At 38.2% G+C, this 15,273-nt stretch overlaps 1 protein-coding gene across 2 annotated transcripts; it reads left to right on the forward strand.

The window, feature by feature from the left end:
* The first annotated feature begins 665 nt into the window (after positions 1-665).
* LOC126583353 (cellulose synthase-like protein H1) lies at positions 666-10,738 on the forward strand. Of its 2 annotated transcripts, none has more exons than XM_050247702.1 (9): positions 666-1,008; positions 1,094-1,427; positions 1,677-1,802; positions 3,073-3,189; positions 3,267-3,479; positions 3,611-3,746; positions 8,957-9,126; positions 9,317-9,667; positions 9,913-10,738. In XM_050247702.1, exons 1-9 carry the CDS (start codon positions 752-754, stop codon positions 10,456-10,458), a joined length of 2,250 nt encoding a protein of 749 aa, XP_050103659.1. In that variant the 5' UTR covers positions 666-751; the 3' UTR covers positions 10,459-10,738. The 2 variants fall into 2 exon arrangements, with proteins under 2 accessions (XP_050103659.1, XP_050103660.1); XM_050247703.1 differs by having other exon boundaries at positions 3,611-3,740.
* Positions 10,739-15,273: the final 4,535 nt, after the last annotated feature.

Consider the following 15,273-nt stretch of genomic DNA (forward strand, 5'->3'; position numbering starts at 1 on the left):
TTTGAATTGAAACCCAGATCCTCTCCGGATCTAAAAAATTTGATCCTAAGGATCAAATAATTCGGATCATTGAAATGTAATCCAATGACTATAATTATTATGACTTTAGAGAGGCTTCTTGTTTGTAGCTGTTTGATCAAATTTTAACGATGCGGATCATTTGATTCTTAGGCTCATATTTTTTAGATCCAAAGAGGATCTGGCTCTTTGAATTGAGCTCTTCAAAGAATGAATCAGATAAGAAGTCATCTGGTTCAAAAAATCAAGTAATATGGTAGAGATGAAGAAATGGAGACCGAGGACGTACATAAATCAAGTATTTGAAATTATCCTAAAAAATTGGACTCCCATAAGAACTCTTGGAATGAATATATATGGCGGCCTTGTGACAAATTTTATAACCACGGCCACGCAACCACGAGCAGTTTTTTAGGGTTCGGTGGTATTACTGTTTACGTGTTTTAATTTGAATAAGCAACATAGTTGATATGTCATGGACACAAAATATATAATATTAATAAATAAAGATATATACATCAACTGTGGATATGCTTTCAACACAATATTATTAGAAAATAATCGTACGCCACATACTCAGAAAACAAGCGGCCCGCAGAAGTCACAAACCAACTAGCTATACCAGTATAAATATGTAGAGATGCCTGCCTATTAACATTGAGCCAGGCCGCTGAACCACCCTCACTACACTTTGCATAAACCAAGCCACAAAAATTTTCTTCACGTTTTTCCAATGGCTAACCAAAACTCACTCCCTCTACACGAAAGAATAGAGCTTAGATACACTCTGCATAAAGTCATTGAGTTCATAATCCTCTTCCTCCTCCTTTCACTCCTCGTTCATCGTCTTCTCTCTTTCAACAACCATGGTTTCGCTTGGCTCATTGCTTTCCTGTGCGAGCTCTCATTCACCTTAAATTGGGTCATCACCATAAGCAACAAATGGAACATTGTCGAATATAAAACCTACCCTGACCGCCTCTTACAATGGTATCTATGCACATCATCTCATTTTATGTATCGCTTAATTATATATGGAACTTTTTGTTGATAATGTAGTTTTGTTGATAATTAGGGTTTCTAAGCATGAACTCCCTCCGGTGGACACGTTTGTGACAACTGCAGACTCGAAGTTGGAACCACCTATTATTACCATAAACACTGTTTTGTCTCTGTTGGCTGTGGACTACCCAACAAACAAGCTAGCTTGCTATGTATCTGATGATGGCTGTTCTCCACTCACCTTCTACTCTCTTTCGGAAGCATCAAAGTTTGCCAAGCTTTGGGTTCCATTCTGCAAGAAATACAATGTTCAAGTTAGAGCTCCTTTTAGATACTTCTCAAATAATAATGCCACATTTTCCAGCAATGACTCGAGTGAATTCAAGCAAGAATGGACATTATTGAAGGTGACCAATAATTTCAATTTTGATTTATATTACCAGAAAAATACTTACATATGTTGCAACTGTGTGAATCTAAACCACATATTCTGGAAAACAATAATTAACTTGATCAGTGGTTCATATTCACAATATATAGCAACATTTTATACTTTCGACTGTTTGGCAAGAGAACATTATTTTTGTTATTTTGTCTATTGTATGTATATATACTCGATGATGACAAATGAACTTGTTTGTATTCATGTTCTGAAGGATGAGTACGAGCAGCTTAGCCGCAAAATTGAGGATGCGGTGGGAAAATCTATTCCATTCGATGTTAGCCAAGACTTTGCAGTTTTTTCAAATATAGAACGTAATAATCACCCAACAATTATCAAGGTATATACGGCTCATTGTTCTGAAACTTTCTGCTCCTTTATCCTCTGCTCTGTGGCTTTTCTTCAAAGCAACTTTTTCAGTTTTTGGAAAAATTTATGTTAGATAAAGCATATGAACTATGAAATATATATATATAGTGATACATACTATATCTATCCAGAAAAATACAGAGACAGACACAAAAAATATCTATTTATATGATGTAAGAACCATCGGCGGAGCTACACCCACGGCTATAGTGGCTGTAGCCTAGGTAGGTTTTATGAAAATTCCTACCGTGTTAGGTTATTAGCGTATCAATTAGGTTACTCTAGCCTATTGTCACCATATATAGCCCATCCAGTTCCACTATTATCATATATATGTAGTGCATCATAAGTAATACATTTGATATATCTATTGTCTTTTATTGCATTTTATATATTTTCCTTTGAAACAGGAGTTAAGAGTACTGGTTTTTAGATTTTGATCCAAGTGAAGTTTTGGTATCTAAATTAAAATATGTGAATAGTAGTTCTTGAACTAATCACACTAGAGCAATAGTTAATTTGAACAACATCGTTAAAATTTTGGTCCAAATAAAGGGTTTTAAAAGGCGAAAAAGAGACTAAAGTTGTAACAGAGTAACACAAAAGAATCATTGCTCTACATTGTGATAAGTTTAAGGATCAATACTAATGAATTATTATTTGAATGATCAAAACTCCAATTGGATCATATCAGGAGTCAATGATCCACTTTTTTTACTTTTACTTTTATTTATAATGTCGGCTGGAAATTAATTAATGGAAAGTCATAGATTTCTTTGGTTTATTAATTAAAAAAATTTATTTTCAAGTTGATCAATGTAACTTTTTGTAGACAAAAAAACTTTGATCACATCGTTTTAGGGTAATGTTTTTTGCCAGCCCACCTTTGACGAAATCCTAGCTCCGCCCTTGGTAAGAACTAGACAAAGATACCCTAGCTAGGACCATTTACAACTGTATCACTCCCGTGACTCCTTCACCTGCAATATACTACAGTTTTGTCGTACTGTAAGAATTTCGATGGACCGAATTTACTAGCTATTTTTCCTTTGCCAAATTAAAACTAATCTGAAACAAGCAATTGCGAGGGTGGGTCGTGAAATGAGTTAGAATTAAGATGGCTTGATTCCCTTTGCAACCAAAAACAAAAACGAAAAACCGAAAAAGAGCTCGGGTGCATTTTAAAACACTAATTAGATAGCGTAGAAAACTGATTGATTAGATTATTTTATATTTTGAAGGTTCTATTGGAGAACAAGGAAGATGTTTCAGATGGACCGCCACATTTGATTTATATATCAAGAGAAAAACGGCCAAAGCATCCCCATCATTCCAAAGCCGGGGCCATGAATGTTTTGGTATCATGAGTTTATCTAATAATTATTTAATTTTAACCAGTTGATCAATTAATCGATTACTAATATATTGATTGTAGACTAGAGTCTCTGGGTTAATGACCAATGCGCCCTTCATGCTGAACGTAGACTGCGATATGTTTGTCAACAACCCAAACATTATGTTGCATGCAATGTGTACGTTGCTCGGATCCGAGAACGAAACCAAAAATGCGTATGCTCAGTTTCCACAGATCTTCTATGACGGACTCAAGGATGATCCATTCGGGAATCAGATGGTAGTTTTGTGGAAGGTACACACAAAAATCAATTTTGTCAGATTTTATGACGGTTCATAAATCAAAAGCTTATATATGAAGAATAAACATGATTTTCATTTGCTAACTAAATAATATAACTGTTACCATGTATGCATGCATGGTAGTATGTGGGGCATGGAATAGCAGGAATTCAAGGCCCTATTTATGCGGGAACAGGATGTGTTCATAGACGAAAAGTTATCTATGGTCTATCCCCTACTGATACCAAAACCGGAGAAAGATACCCTAATATTGGTAGTGGTAAATCAAATTAAATGTCTAAACCTGATGTGTAAACTCAATGAATGCATGATCGTGATAAAGTTTGTTTATTTTGTGTTTTTGATTGAGTGTTTGAATCGGTTTCTTTTTGGTAGGATAGTAGAGAAATTGAAAAAGATAACTTGGAGATTGGTTTCTGCTATGCAAATAATGCAGCAGCCTTGATTGAATAAGAAGAGTGATTTTTACACAAGAGTATGGTGCATTTCCATCACCCATACTTTCTACAAAAGGTGATTGACAAGAGGCCTTAACAACCATTAAGCCTTACTACTCCAGATTACATCTTAACCCTTCATTTTGGGGTTAAATGATTTAATCTGGAGTGTACATTTGTCACTCACACACTTACACAAACATTTAAAAACAAAACTAGCCGTTGGAGACTAGAACTCTTCATTTTCTTTCTTCTTCTTCGATGCAGATGACATCCTTTTGCTCGGGAGTATCTTGCTGCCTTCGACTCCCCGACTCCAGGAGCTGGTTAGCTTCCAACACTCCCTTCTAAACTGCTTCTGGGAGTCAATCCGAGCAAACCCCTCAGGTAATTGAATCTCTCCTTCGGTAGTGCTTTTGTGAATATGTCTGCGATCTGATCTTCTGTGCTGCAATAGATTAGCTTGATTGTGTTGTCTTGCAATGCTTCTCTGATGAAATGATATCTTCTCTTGATGTGTTTTGTTCTCTGATGAAATACTGGGTTTTTAGTCATGGCAATTGCAGAGGTGTTGTCACACAGAAGTGGTGTGGCTTCAACTTGCAATTCGCCAAAATCTTTAAGTATGAACCTTAGCCAAATGGCTTGAGATGTAGCTTCTGATGCACTTACATACTCTGCCTCGGCTGTGGACAGTGCAACACTTTGTTGCTTCACAGAGGCCCATGAAAAAACCCCTGATCCGAAAGTGAAAGCATAGCCCGATGTGCTTCTACTATCATCCTCACTGCCACCCCAGTCACTGTCACAGAATCCAATTAGAATAGATGACTTTCCCATCTCATATTTGATCCCATAATCAAGAGTTCCTTGCACATATCTTAGCACTCTCTTAGCCGTGCCCATATGTATCTTGCTAGGATTCTGCATAAACCTAGAAAGTAGGCTTGCTGAGAACATCAGATCCGGCCTTGTTGCTGTTAGATACAATAGACTGCCAACAATGCTTTTATAGAGACTAGCATCTGCAGGTTCACTTCCATCCTCCTTCTTGAGCTTCTCATTTGCAATTAAGGGTGTAGAAACTGGTTTGCAACCTTTCAAACCAAACTTTTCAAGCAAAGTTTCAGCATACTTCTTTTGATGAATAAAAATGCTACTTGCTTTTTGAATTACCCCAATGCCAAGAAAATGATGCAAGAGGCCTAGGTCAGTCATCTCGTACCTCTTCATCATTTCTTCCTTGAACTCTTCCATCATTGCAGCATCATTTCCAGTGTAGACAACATCATCCACATAGATTGAGACAATGAGTGTCTTGTTGTTGCTTTCTGTCTTGGTGTAGAGTGTAGCTTCACTAGGACTTTTCTGAAATCCTTTCTCAATGAAATATGAATCAATCTCACTGTACCAAGCTCTTGGAGCTTGTTTTAGGCCATAAAGAGCCTTCCTCAACTTGTACACTTTTTCTGGAAACTCTTGATTTGTGAACCCTTGAGGTTGTTCCACAAACACTTCCTCCTCTAGCACTCCATTTAGAAATGCAGATTTAACATCCAATTGATGCAACTTCCAACCCTTCTTGGCTGCTAGTGCTATCAAGGTCCTTATGGTGTCTAACCTTGCTACTGGAGCAAAGGTTTCATTGAAGTCTACACCAGGTTTCTGTGAGTAACCTTTGGCCACTAACCTGGCCTTGTTCTTTTGCACAGAACCATCTAGATTTAGCTTCACTTTGTACACCCATTTTACACCAATCACAGGCTTCTCACTTGGTCGATTTACAAGTTCCCAAGTGTCATTCTTTTCTATCATTTCAAGCTCTTCCTTCATTGCTTTCTTCCAAGCTTTGTCTTTCTCAGCTTCTTCATACGTTTCTGGTTCTACTACACAGTAATTACATGTAGCATAAATCTCATCCAGATTTCTCAATCTTACTGGAGTTGAACTAGGAGTTGTTGTCTGTGATTGACTTGATTGTGGACTCATAGTAGCTTGCTGTGGAGTCCCTTGTATGTCACCATTATCTGTGACTTCTTCTTGAACTGAGGTCTCTATAGGCTCCCTTGTTTGCCTTTTGTTTAGGTCAATTTGTAGAGAGACACTGTCCTTTTCCTCTACCATTGTATCCCAGTTCCACATTGAGTCTTCATCAAAGATAATATCCCTTGATAGGATTATCTTTTGAGTCAATACATTATAAACTCTGTATCCTTTCTCACTGGTACCATAGCCTACAAAAACACCCTTGTTACTTGATTTCTCCAACTTGTGCCTTAGTTGATGAGGGATGAGATTGTAGCATACTGAGCCAAACACTCTCAGATGCTTCACAGAAGGCTTCCTTCCACTGAACACTTCAAATGGAGTCTTCTTCTCCAATGCCTTAGTAGGACACCTATTCAATAGATACACTGAGGTGTTCACAGCTTCACCCCAAAATTTATAAGGCATGTTCTTCTCATGCATCATAGACTTAGCCATTTCGACTATAGTCCTATTCTTCCTTTCTGCAATCCCATTCTGTTGTGGTGTATATGCCACAGTGAGTTGCTTCTCTAACCCTACATCTTCACAAAATACATTGAACTCATGTGAGGTGTACTCACCACCCCTATCACTTCTTAGTCTTTTGATTTGGTATCCACTTTGCAATTCCACCATTGCCTTAAACTTCTTGAATATTGTGAATACCTCAGACTTGAACCTCATGAAATACACCCAACACATCCGTGAATAATCATCAATGAAGGTTAGGAAATACCTGTTTCCACTGATTGTTGTTGTTCTCATTGGTCCACACACATCTGAGTGAATCAATTCGAGTGGCTTTGTTGCCCTCCAAGCCTTTCCAGCTTCAAATGAATCTCTGTGATGCTTGCCAAACACACACCCTTCACAGATTTCATTGCATTGATCCATTTTTGGTATACCTTGCACCATTTCATCCTTTTGCAGATTTTGTAAGCTTGTCATGTTTAAATGACCAAGTCTCTTGTGCCATAGTTTCATAGAACTTGTCACACTTGCTTTCTTTGCCACTTCTTCTAAGTACTTCAGTACAAGTGGAAAGCTTCTGTTTTTCACTTCCACTTTGGTCACCAAGTTTGATAGGGATCTGTCATCATAGATCTCAACCACAGTCCCCCCAAAGAGTAGGAAATAGCCATGCTCCATCATTTGACCCACACTAAGTAGATTCTCATCCAATCCAGGCACTAGCATCACCTCCCTTATACATCTTCTTCCTTTCTTGGTGTTGATAACCAGAGTTCCTCTTCCAGTGGCTTTGACAATGTTTCCATCACCCATTTTCACTTTTCCAGTGAAGTTTGTGTCGATGTCAATAAGTAAAGACTCATGTGCAGTCATGTGGTTGCTGCAGCCACTGTCAATGTACCACACTTCATTGTTTCTCTCCATTTTTGCATTGAAAGCACAGAACACATTTGCTTCTTCTTCCACTTGATTTGCACAGTTTACTTGTTGCACATTCTTTGATCTGCAGTCCTTCATAATGTGCCCAAACCTGTTGCATTTGTGGCATCTAGGCTTGTCCTTGAACCAACACTCTCCAAGGTGGAATTTATCACAGTGCTTACATTGCTGCTTGGTTCTTGGACCTACATTGGTGTTGCTGCCTTGGTTAGGTCTTGAGTTGTGATACCCTTTTCCTTCCCATTTCTTGCTTTTGCCCTTCCACTGTGGTTTCTGATTGCTTGCACTGGCTTGACTGCTAGATCCAACATTGAGTGTTTGAAAGGCTTTCTCAGGTGCAGAGTCAGCATGCCTCTCGAGCCTTTGATCAAAAGCTCTTAAGGATGCCATCACCTCTTGTACACTGAGTGTTTCAGTGTCTTTGGTTTCTTCTATAACACTCACTATTGAATCATAGGGTTTAGTCAAACTAATCAACAGTTTTTGGACAATTCTTTCATTAGGCAGTTCCTCACCATATGTTTTCATCTTGTTTACAACATCAAACAGCCTAGTGAAGTAGTCTTTTAACAGCTCATTTTCCCTCATTCTTGTATACTCAAAATCTCTTCTAAGGGACTGAAGTTTTACCTTTCTAACTTTGGTGTCTCCTCTGTATTCTTGCTGTAAAACTTCCCAAGCTCCCTTTGCAGTCTCTTCATTTGCTATCCTCGGAAAAATGGTGTCTGAGACAGCACCTTGAATGATTCCAAGTGCTCTAGCATCCTCCATCCGATTCTGCTTCAGTGTTTTGAGTTGTGTTTCTGTGAGATCCTCCTCTAGAGCATCGATCTCCATCTCAGGTAGTTCATACCCATGTTGAACCATATCCCATAGATCATAGGATTTGAAAATGGTTGTCATTCTTATTCTCCAAAAATCATAATTCTCCCCATCAAAGACTGGAGCTTTTAGCTCACTGCTACTGCTGGATCCTTTCATTTCCAGAATTGTTTGTTGATTATTGTTATAGAAGACACTACGTTGGTGCTCCCAAAGATCTTATCTTGCACAGATTACGCCCCGAAAGTTGTAAGATCAATAACAAAGCTCTGAGGCCATGATAAAGTTTGTTTATTTTGTGTTTTTGATTGAGTGTTTGAATCGGTTTCTTTTTGGTAGGATAGTAGAGAAATTGAAAAAGATAACTTGGAGATTGGTTTCTGCTATGCAAATAATGCAGCAGCCTTGATTGAATAAGAAGAGTGATTTTTACACAAGAGTATGGTGCATTTCCATCACCCATACTTTCTACAAAAGGTGATTGACAAGAGGCCTTAACAACCATTAAGCCTTACTACTCCAGATTACATCTTAACCCTTCATTTTGGGGTTAAATGATTTAATCTGGAGTGTACATTTGTCACTCACACACTTACACAAACATTTAAAAACAAAACTAGCCGTTGGAGACTAGAACTCTTCATTTTCTTTCTTCTTCTTCGATGCAGATGACATCCTTTTGCTCGGGAGTATCTTGCTGCCTTCGACTCCCCGACTCCAGGAGCTGGTTAGCTTCCAACAGATCGATCCTAGTTTTACTGTTTTTTGGCAGGAAATGTAGAAATGCTTAAAACTTTTGGGACTTCAGAAGAATTCACCAAATCAGCTGGTGATGCCTTGCAAGGGAATACAGAACGTGTAAACATGTCTTCGAAATCCGTTAAGGCTGCACACCGAGTTGGAGAATGTGAGTACGAATATGGCACCAATTGGGGTATAAAGGTACATTGATGAAATATTGTTTTGTATCACTAAATTTTGTCACATTAGTTGAGATTTAAAAAGTTCAGATAGGAGTCGGTACTACTACGGTTAATTGCAGCGTCGCTTCCAATTCCGAGTTTCATTTCATTTTTCAATCTCTATCTGTGCATATTTGTTTTTCTCTTTGTTAATTCCTTTTCTTGCTAAGGTGGGATGGAGGTATGGATCAACAACAGAAGATATCCTTACTGGCCTTTCAATCCATAACAAAGGTTGGAATTCTATTTTTTGTACACCAGACCCACCGGCGTTTCTAGGATGTGCACCTACAGGTGGTCCTGATTCCATGACCCAGCAGAAGAGATGGGCAACAGGCTTGCTTGAAATCCTGCTTAGTAAAAATTGTCCCATATTTGGCACTCTATTTGGAAATCTCCAATTTAGGATGTTCTTGGGTTACTTCTGGGTCCTTTCTTGGGGCCTACGTTGTATTCCTGAGCTGTGTTATGCTGCTCTGCCAGCTTATAGTATCATCACCAACACACATTTCTTACCCAAGGTGAGTGATATATATACCACATCGCTTGAATATTTTACTGTTCATGCAAGTAAAATATTTACTAATCGGGTTGTTATCAATTTCTTTTGCTAAAATGGTGGCAATGTTTGAATTGTTCATATATCAAGAAAATATGTATATACACTGCTACAATATTTGGTGAACAAATTTGATGATATTAGAGTCATCGTTGTTCAAGAGTTTTTACTCTTTCTAATCGCTTTATTTCTAAATGTGTAATGCAGGGCCAAGAACCAACCTACTATATACCCATAGCTCTCTTCGTCCTTTACCATATTTACACTTTATCGGAGTACCTTCAAACCGGTCTATCGATCCGAGCATGGTGGAATAACCAAAGAATGGGAAGAATAACTGTAATGAGTGCTTGGTTATTTGGATTTATTAGTGTCATACTCAAACTCTTAGGGATATCTGAGACAGTCTTTGAAGTTACCAGAAAAGATCAATCTACTTCAAGTGATGAAGGCTCTGAAGACACTGAAGCTGGCAGATTCACATTTGACAAGTCTCCAATTTTCGTGCCTCCCACAACTATTTTGCTGGTGCAGTTAACCGCGCTTGCTACTGCTTTCTTGGGCCTGCGGCCGCAAGATCAAGATGAGCTAGGGTCGGGCTCCTTGGAGGTTATAAGTAGTGTGTGGTTGGTGTTATGCCTCTGGCCATTTTTGAAAGGGTTGTTTGGTACTGGGAAGTATGGAATTCCCCTATCCACCATATCTAAGTCTGTTGGTTTCACGCTACTGTTCTACACCTTGTGTAGAAATTAGAGTGATGCTCCTAAGCTCACTTATGACTAGTTGTCTGGCGTTGATGCAAATGGGTCTCACATCTCATCAACCGCTTACAACTGCTGAAGTGCGCAAATGGGTCTCACATCTCATCAACCGCTTACAACGGTGGTAGTACTACCCTAGCGCTCACCATCGAAAACCAAAATTTTCTTGGGTTTAGTATCTAATTCTGTAGAGTGTATGCTATATTTTCAACTTGGTAAAACATCCTTTAGAAGATAAATGATATCACATGCTTATCTGGTTTACTATATAATTAAGCATTCCCATGTGATTAACTTTGGGACTAGTGGTGGAGCCACACGAAGAAATATTTTCTCTTGCAACTATTTCATAATTTAAGTGGCGTCACTAAACCAAATAATGTTTGCGACGTGTTTAAAAACTGAATCACTATTCCATAAAGAATTTGTCATGTAGTGAAATGTTGCAAAAGAGAACCTCTTCACATGCGGACAAGGATAGACCCAAGCCCCTCTTGCAGTACTCTTTCATTTTGTTGTGTATGCTTTGTTTTTGGTGTTTTTAGAGCATTCTCAATGAGTGGCTCTATATGAGGCTGGAAAAGTGGTGGATATAACCCATTTTAGAGTCACGAGTAATCTTTGAGGCCTTAAAAAATAATCTCTCCCAATTAGGGATGGGCAATGGTTATGCGGGCGGGTAACCGCGGTTAATTTACCCATAACCGTTTATGCTTATACCCGCATAACCGTTTACCCGTTGGGTAATTGTCTAAACGGTTATACCCATACCCATAACCGTTTATAAACGGTTAACTATACCCATAACCGCATACCCATTTAACCGTAACCCTTTAATACCCGTTTACCCATTAATCCTTTTTAACCCGTTTATCTTTTTTTTTTACCATTACGCTTTTTTCACCCATCTACATGTTTTTTAACAACTTGAAAATTAAAAAAAAATATTGTCATAATTTTTTTTTTGACAATTTAACACCGTTATAGGTACATTCATCATACATTTCCATATTTTAATTTTTTAAGTCCTTATACCATTTCAATAATTGAAATAATAGTTTACGGACGATATTTTTATTTGTTACCAATGAAGGTAAATATAATATTTGCTAAGTATTATTGGGTTACAAAAATTGTTTAGAAGACATTTCTATCAAATCATTTATGTCAATTTCACAGTTACCCACAAGGAAGTTAAATTAATTTGGCCAATTCCTTGATGATGAGAATCATCATTCCTGTAGTAGTGTTATTGAGAGAAGGACCGATGAATTCCTTGCTAATTTATTGGGTGTTAAGTATTATTGGATCGAGAATATAGTTTGTGTTAGTTTTACATATATAAAATAAATGGGTAAACGGTTACCCATTTATAACCGTGGTTAATACCCATAACCGCCCATTTAAATTTCACGGGTAAACGGTTATACCCATAACCGTTTATTTATCTAAACGGTTACCCATAACCGTAACCGTTTAATTTAAATGAGCGGGTAACCGCGATTACCCATAACCAATGGGTATTTGCCCATCCCTACTCCCAATGAAGAGCTGTTTGTGACATAGCTGGAGCCACCATCATTATTGTGAACACAGTGCTCTCTCTTCTAGCCGTTGATTATCCGACTCACAAGCTAGCTTGGTATGTATCTGTTGATGGGTGTTCACCTCTCACTTTCTATTCTCTTATTGAAGCCTCGGCGTTTGCTAAGTGTTGGGTGCCCTTTTGCAAAGAGTACCTTGTTCAAGTTAGAGCACATTTCAGATACTTCTCTGACAATCCCATTTTGTCAAGTTATAGTCCATGAGGACTCCTTAAAGAATGGACAAAAAATGAAGGTAGGATTTGGCCGTATATGCTTAGTTGAATCTATATATATGTATGATGTATCTATCTTTAATTTTGTAGGATGAGTATGTGTTGATCTTAAAAACTACCAAGCCTATGTGGCGCGCAGGTCGAGTAATTAATAAGCTAATTACGTCTTTCGATTGTGTGCAGGGCGTGCCAACTCGTCGGCCCAGCTCGGCCAGGGAGTAAAATGTGTTGATGTCGTGTTGGGCGCATTGCTGACTTCTTGATCTTGCGACTACGGCCGAGGAAGGAACACGTCCCGGCCTTTGGGTTTTAGAGCCTAAAGACAAGGCTGCTGGTCTTGCGAAGTTCACAGATCGTCGGCACCGGGTGCAGTCACGGTGATTATATTCGTAAGAGTATAAGCACGCCGAACTGGCACCAAATTATACGGATATAAGTACTCAAATGAGATGTATGTCTTGATGGTAAATGTGGTTCGGCCGTCAGAATGCCGAATTCTAAAACTTACTTGTGAATATCCAATCATAAAACAACTCAGCGTTCAATGTGCCGAGCCCAGTAATCTGTCGCACCTCACTTCGCTGAGAAGGCTAATGAGATGTCCTCTGCCAATAAGTATTCGAAATCCTTCTCGACCAAGACTTGGTTAGATAACTAGTCGGGTTATAGTGTTGTTTATTCAAACTGAAGGTGCTCATCGGTCGGCTGATTCTACGGCTCCAATGCTCTTTATCCAAACTGAAGGTGTCGTCGGTTGCCTTCATAGTGCTGTTTATCCAAACTGAAGATGTGTTGGTGGAAAAAGAAAATATGAATCTCAAGATTGTTGAGAGGTTTCACGTAGAGCGAGGGTTTGCGCATAGCAGTTTGTGTATTGAATTGGAGAGAGTTTGAATGTTGCCTGCGACTCTTTATTTATAGTAGCGAACCTACTCCTGGCCGAACCAGAGATGTACCCAGACCAAAACTCCCAAATCTAATATGACTAGGATTCGGCCAATCCTAGTTTCAATAGGTTTATGAACCAAGCTCTATAATGAATCAGATTCATTCCCATACTCTCAACACCTCCAACACTGAAACCCCTTGTTGTACCAGGATTCGGTTTCTTCGTCCTTACCCAAATCAATCCTTCTCACCATAAGACTCGGCTGACCTAATTGGACGGCTAATGATAGCTCGACAGCCCATAATACTTCTCGAAGAACACTGGGCCAAGCATAAACCTAAGCTCGGCCCAATAATATTATTTTAGGCCCAAACAGTATAAAAAGCTCTACCAAAAAATTGAAGATGCTGTCCAAAAATTGGCTCCTCTTAATTTTTCTAGTGACACTGGATTTTGCTCTCATAGACAACAGGAACCATCCCACTATAATCAAGGTTTTTTTTTTCTTTAATTCATACTACAAGAAAAACCTCACAATAAATTTAAATTTAGTTTCATTGGTACAGTTAAATATATATAGGGAATTGTTATTAGCACTCCTAAAATCTCATTTGGCACTCCAAACTTTCTATAATTAGAAAGAAAAATACACTTGTGAGGAGGGTAGAATGAGATTTTTGGAGTGTTAATAACAGTTCCCTGTGTGTGTGTGTGTGTGTGTGTGTCTATATATATGCATGATGACTTTTATGAAGTGACAAGAACAGCTCTTATTCAAATTTTCTGATTATATATGCTAAACAATTGGTTGACGACTAATATTGTGGTCGACATTTCACATCCTACAACTAATCCTCAAGGTTTAATTAGTGAAACCTAAATAAACTTTCTATCATTTATTTGAATCAATTTTTGTACAGGTGATATGGAAGAACAAAAAGAGAATTTCTCATGGTCTGGTGCATTTGGTTATGTAGCCAGGAAAAAGCGTCCAATTCACGCACATCATTACAAAGCTGGTGCTATAAACGCTTTGATGAGAATTATTTGCTTGACTAAGAAAATGTTACCATCTATCTTTTCAAATACATTTGTAAAATTTGTAAATTACTGTTGTACTTAGGCTTAATTAGCTAGTGTAAAATCTAAGATTTTATACCCAGTGACTAATTTTTTGAATTAGTTTTATATACATAAACAAGGGTCTCCGGAATGCTCCATTTATGTTGAACGTGGACTGCGACATGTACGCCAACAATCCAAAGATCATTATTCATTCGATGTGCCTACTACTTGGTTTCAAGCATCAAAAGAAGGTGCACATTTGTTCAGTTTCCCCAAATGTTACATGACACTTTGAAAGATGATCCATTTGGAAGCAAATGGGTTGAGCTCTAAAAGTGCGTGACAGGCCCTAATCCTTATATTCTCTGAACACTAGGATGGTCACGTGCTGGTTGACACCCGAAGGTGACGCAAGCCATTTATGAATTCAAATTCTAAGAACATGTGGAAACATACATATACATTTCATACGAATACTAATATACTTAAAATAATATTCGACTGTCAACAATAAATTCACAAAGATGCATGACATGTTCAGAGCATATTCTAAATCAGATTACAACATAAGGTAAGATCGAGAAGTGTTATTACAATAGATGTCTGATCAAAGGAAAAATAACACGATATCACTGGTAGGGGAAAGCCTCGTACGTCGGATCGTAGTCTTCCAAGGTCTAAATAATTCGTTTGGATATCATACTCAGAACCCAAGATGGAATTTAGTTTCAATAAAGGTATATAAAAGATGTATTAGGGTTGGGTGGAAGATACCCTTCAAAAATTTGGGCAAATGAACTCATTTACATATTGTTGGAAAAGAACTACTAGAGTACGATATGATGTTTATGAATTGTAGCAGGTTAATGAGTGGTAACTATGCAATTTTGCGTGAAGATAGTGATGTAATCGGCTGACCACATGCACTACAACCTTCATCAAACTCTTCTTGATAAGTCTGGTAAGCTTGTGAGAAGATTACGCTCCTAACGTTCATGTTCGAATCGATAAGAATTGGGCTCACATTTTCGCCG

The sequence above is a fragment of the Malus sylvestris genome, chromosome 9, assembly GCF_916048215.2.
Source record: "Malus sylvestris chromosome 9, drMalSylv7.2, whole genome shotgun sequence".
In the NCBI taxonomy this organism is placed as follows: Eukaryota; Viridiplantae; Streptophyta; class Magnoliopsida; order Rosales; family Rosaceae; genus Malus; species Malus sylvestris.

Bases quoted from the DNA above. Each gene is read 5' to 3' on its own strand.
- LOC126583353 (XM_050247702.1), top strand. From the start codon at position 752: ATGGCTAACCAAAACTCACTCCCTCTACACGAAAGAATAGAGCTTAGA. The intron at 9,127-9,316 runs GTACATTGATGA...TTTCTTGCTAAG, and splicing joins GCACCAATTGGGGTATAAAG to GTGGGATGGAGGTATGGATC. The intron at 9,668-9,912 runs GTGAGTGATATA...TGTGTAATGCAG, and splicing joins ACACACATTTCTTACCCAAG to GGCCAAGAACCAACCTACTA.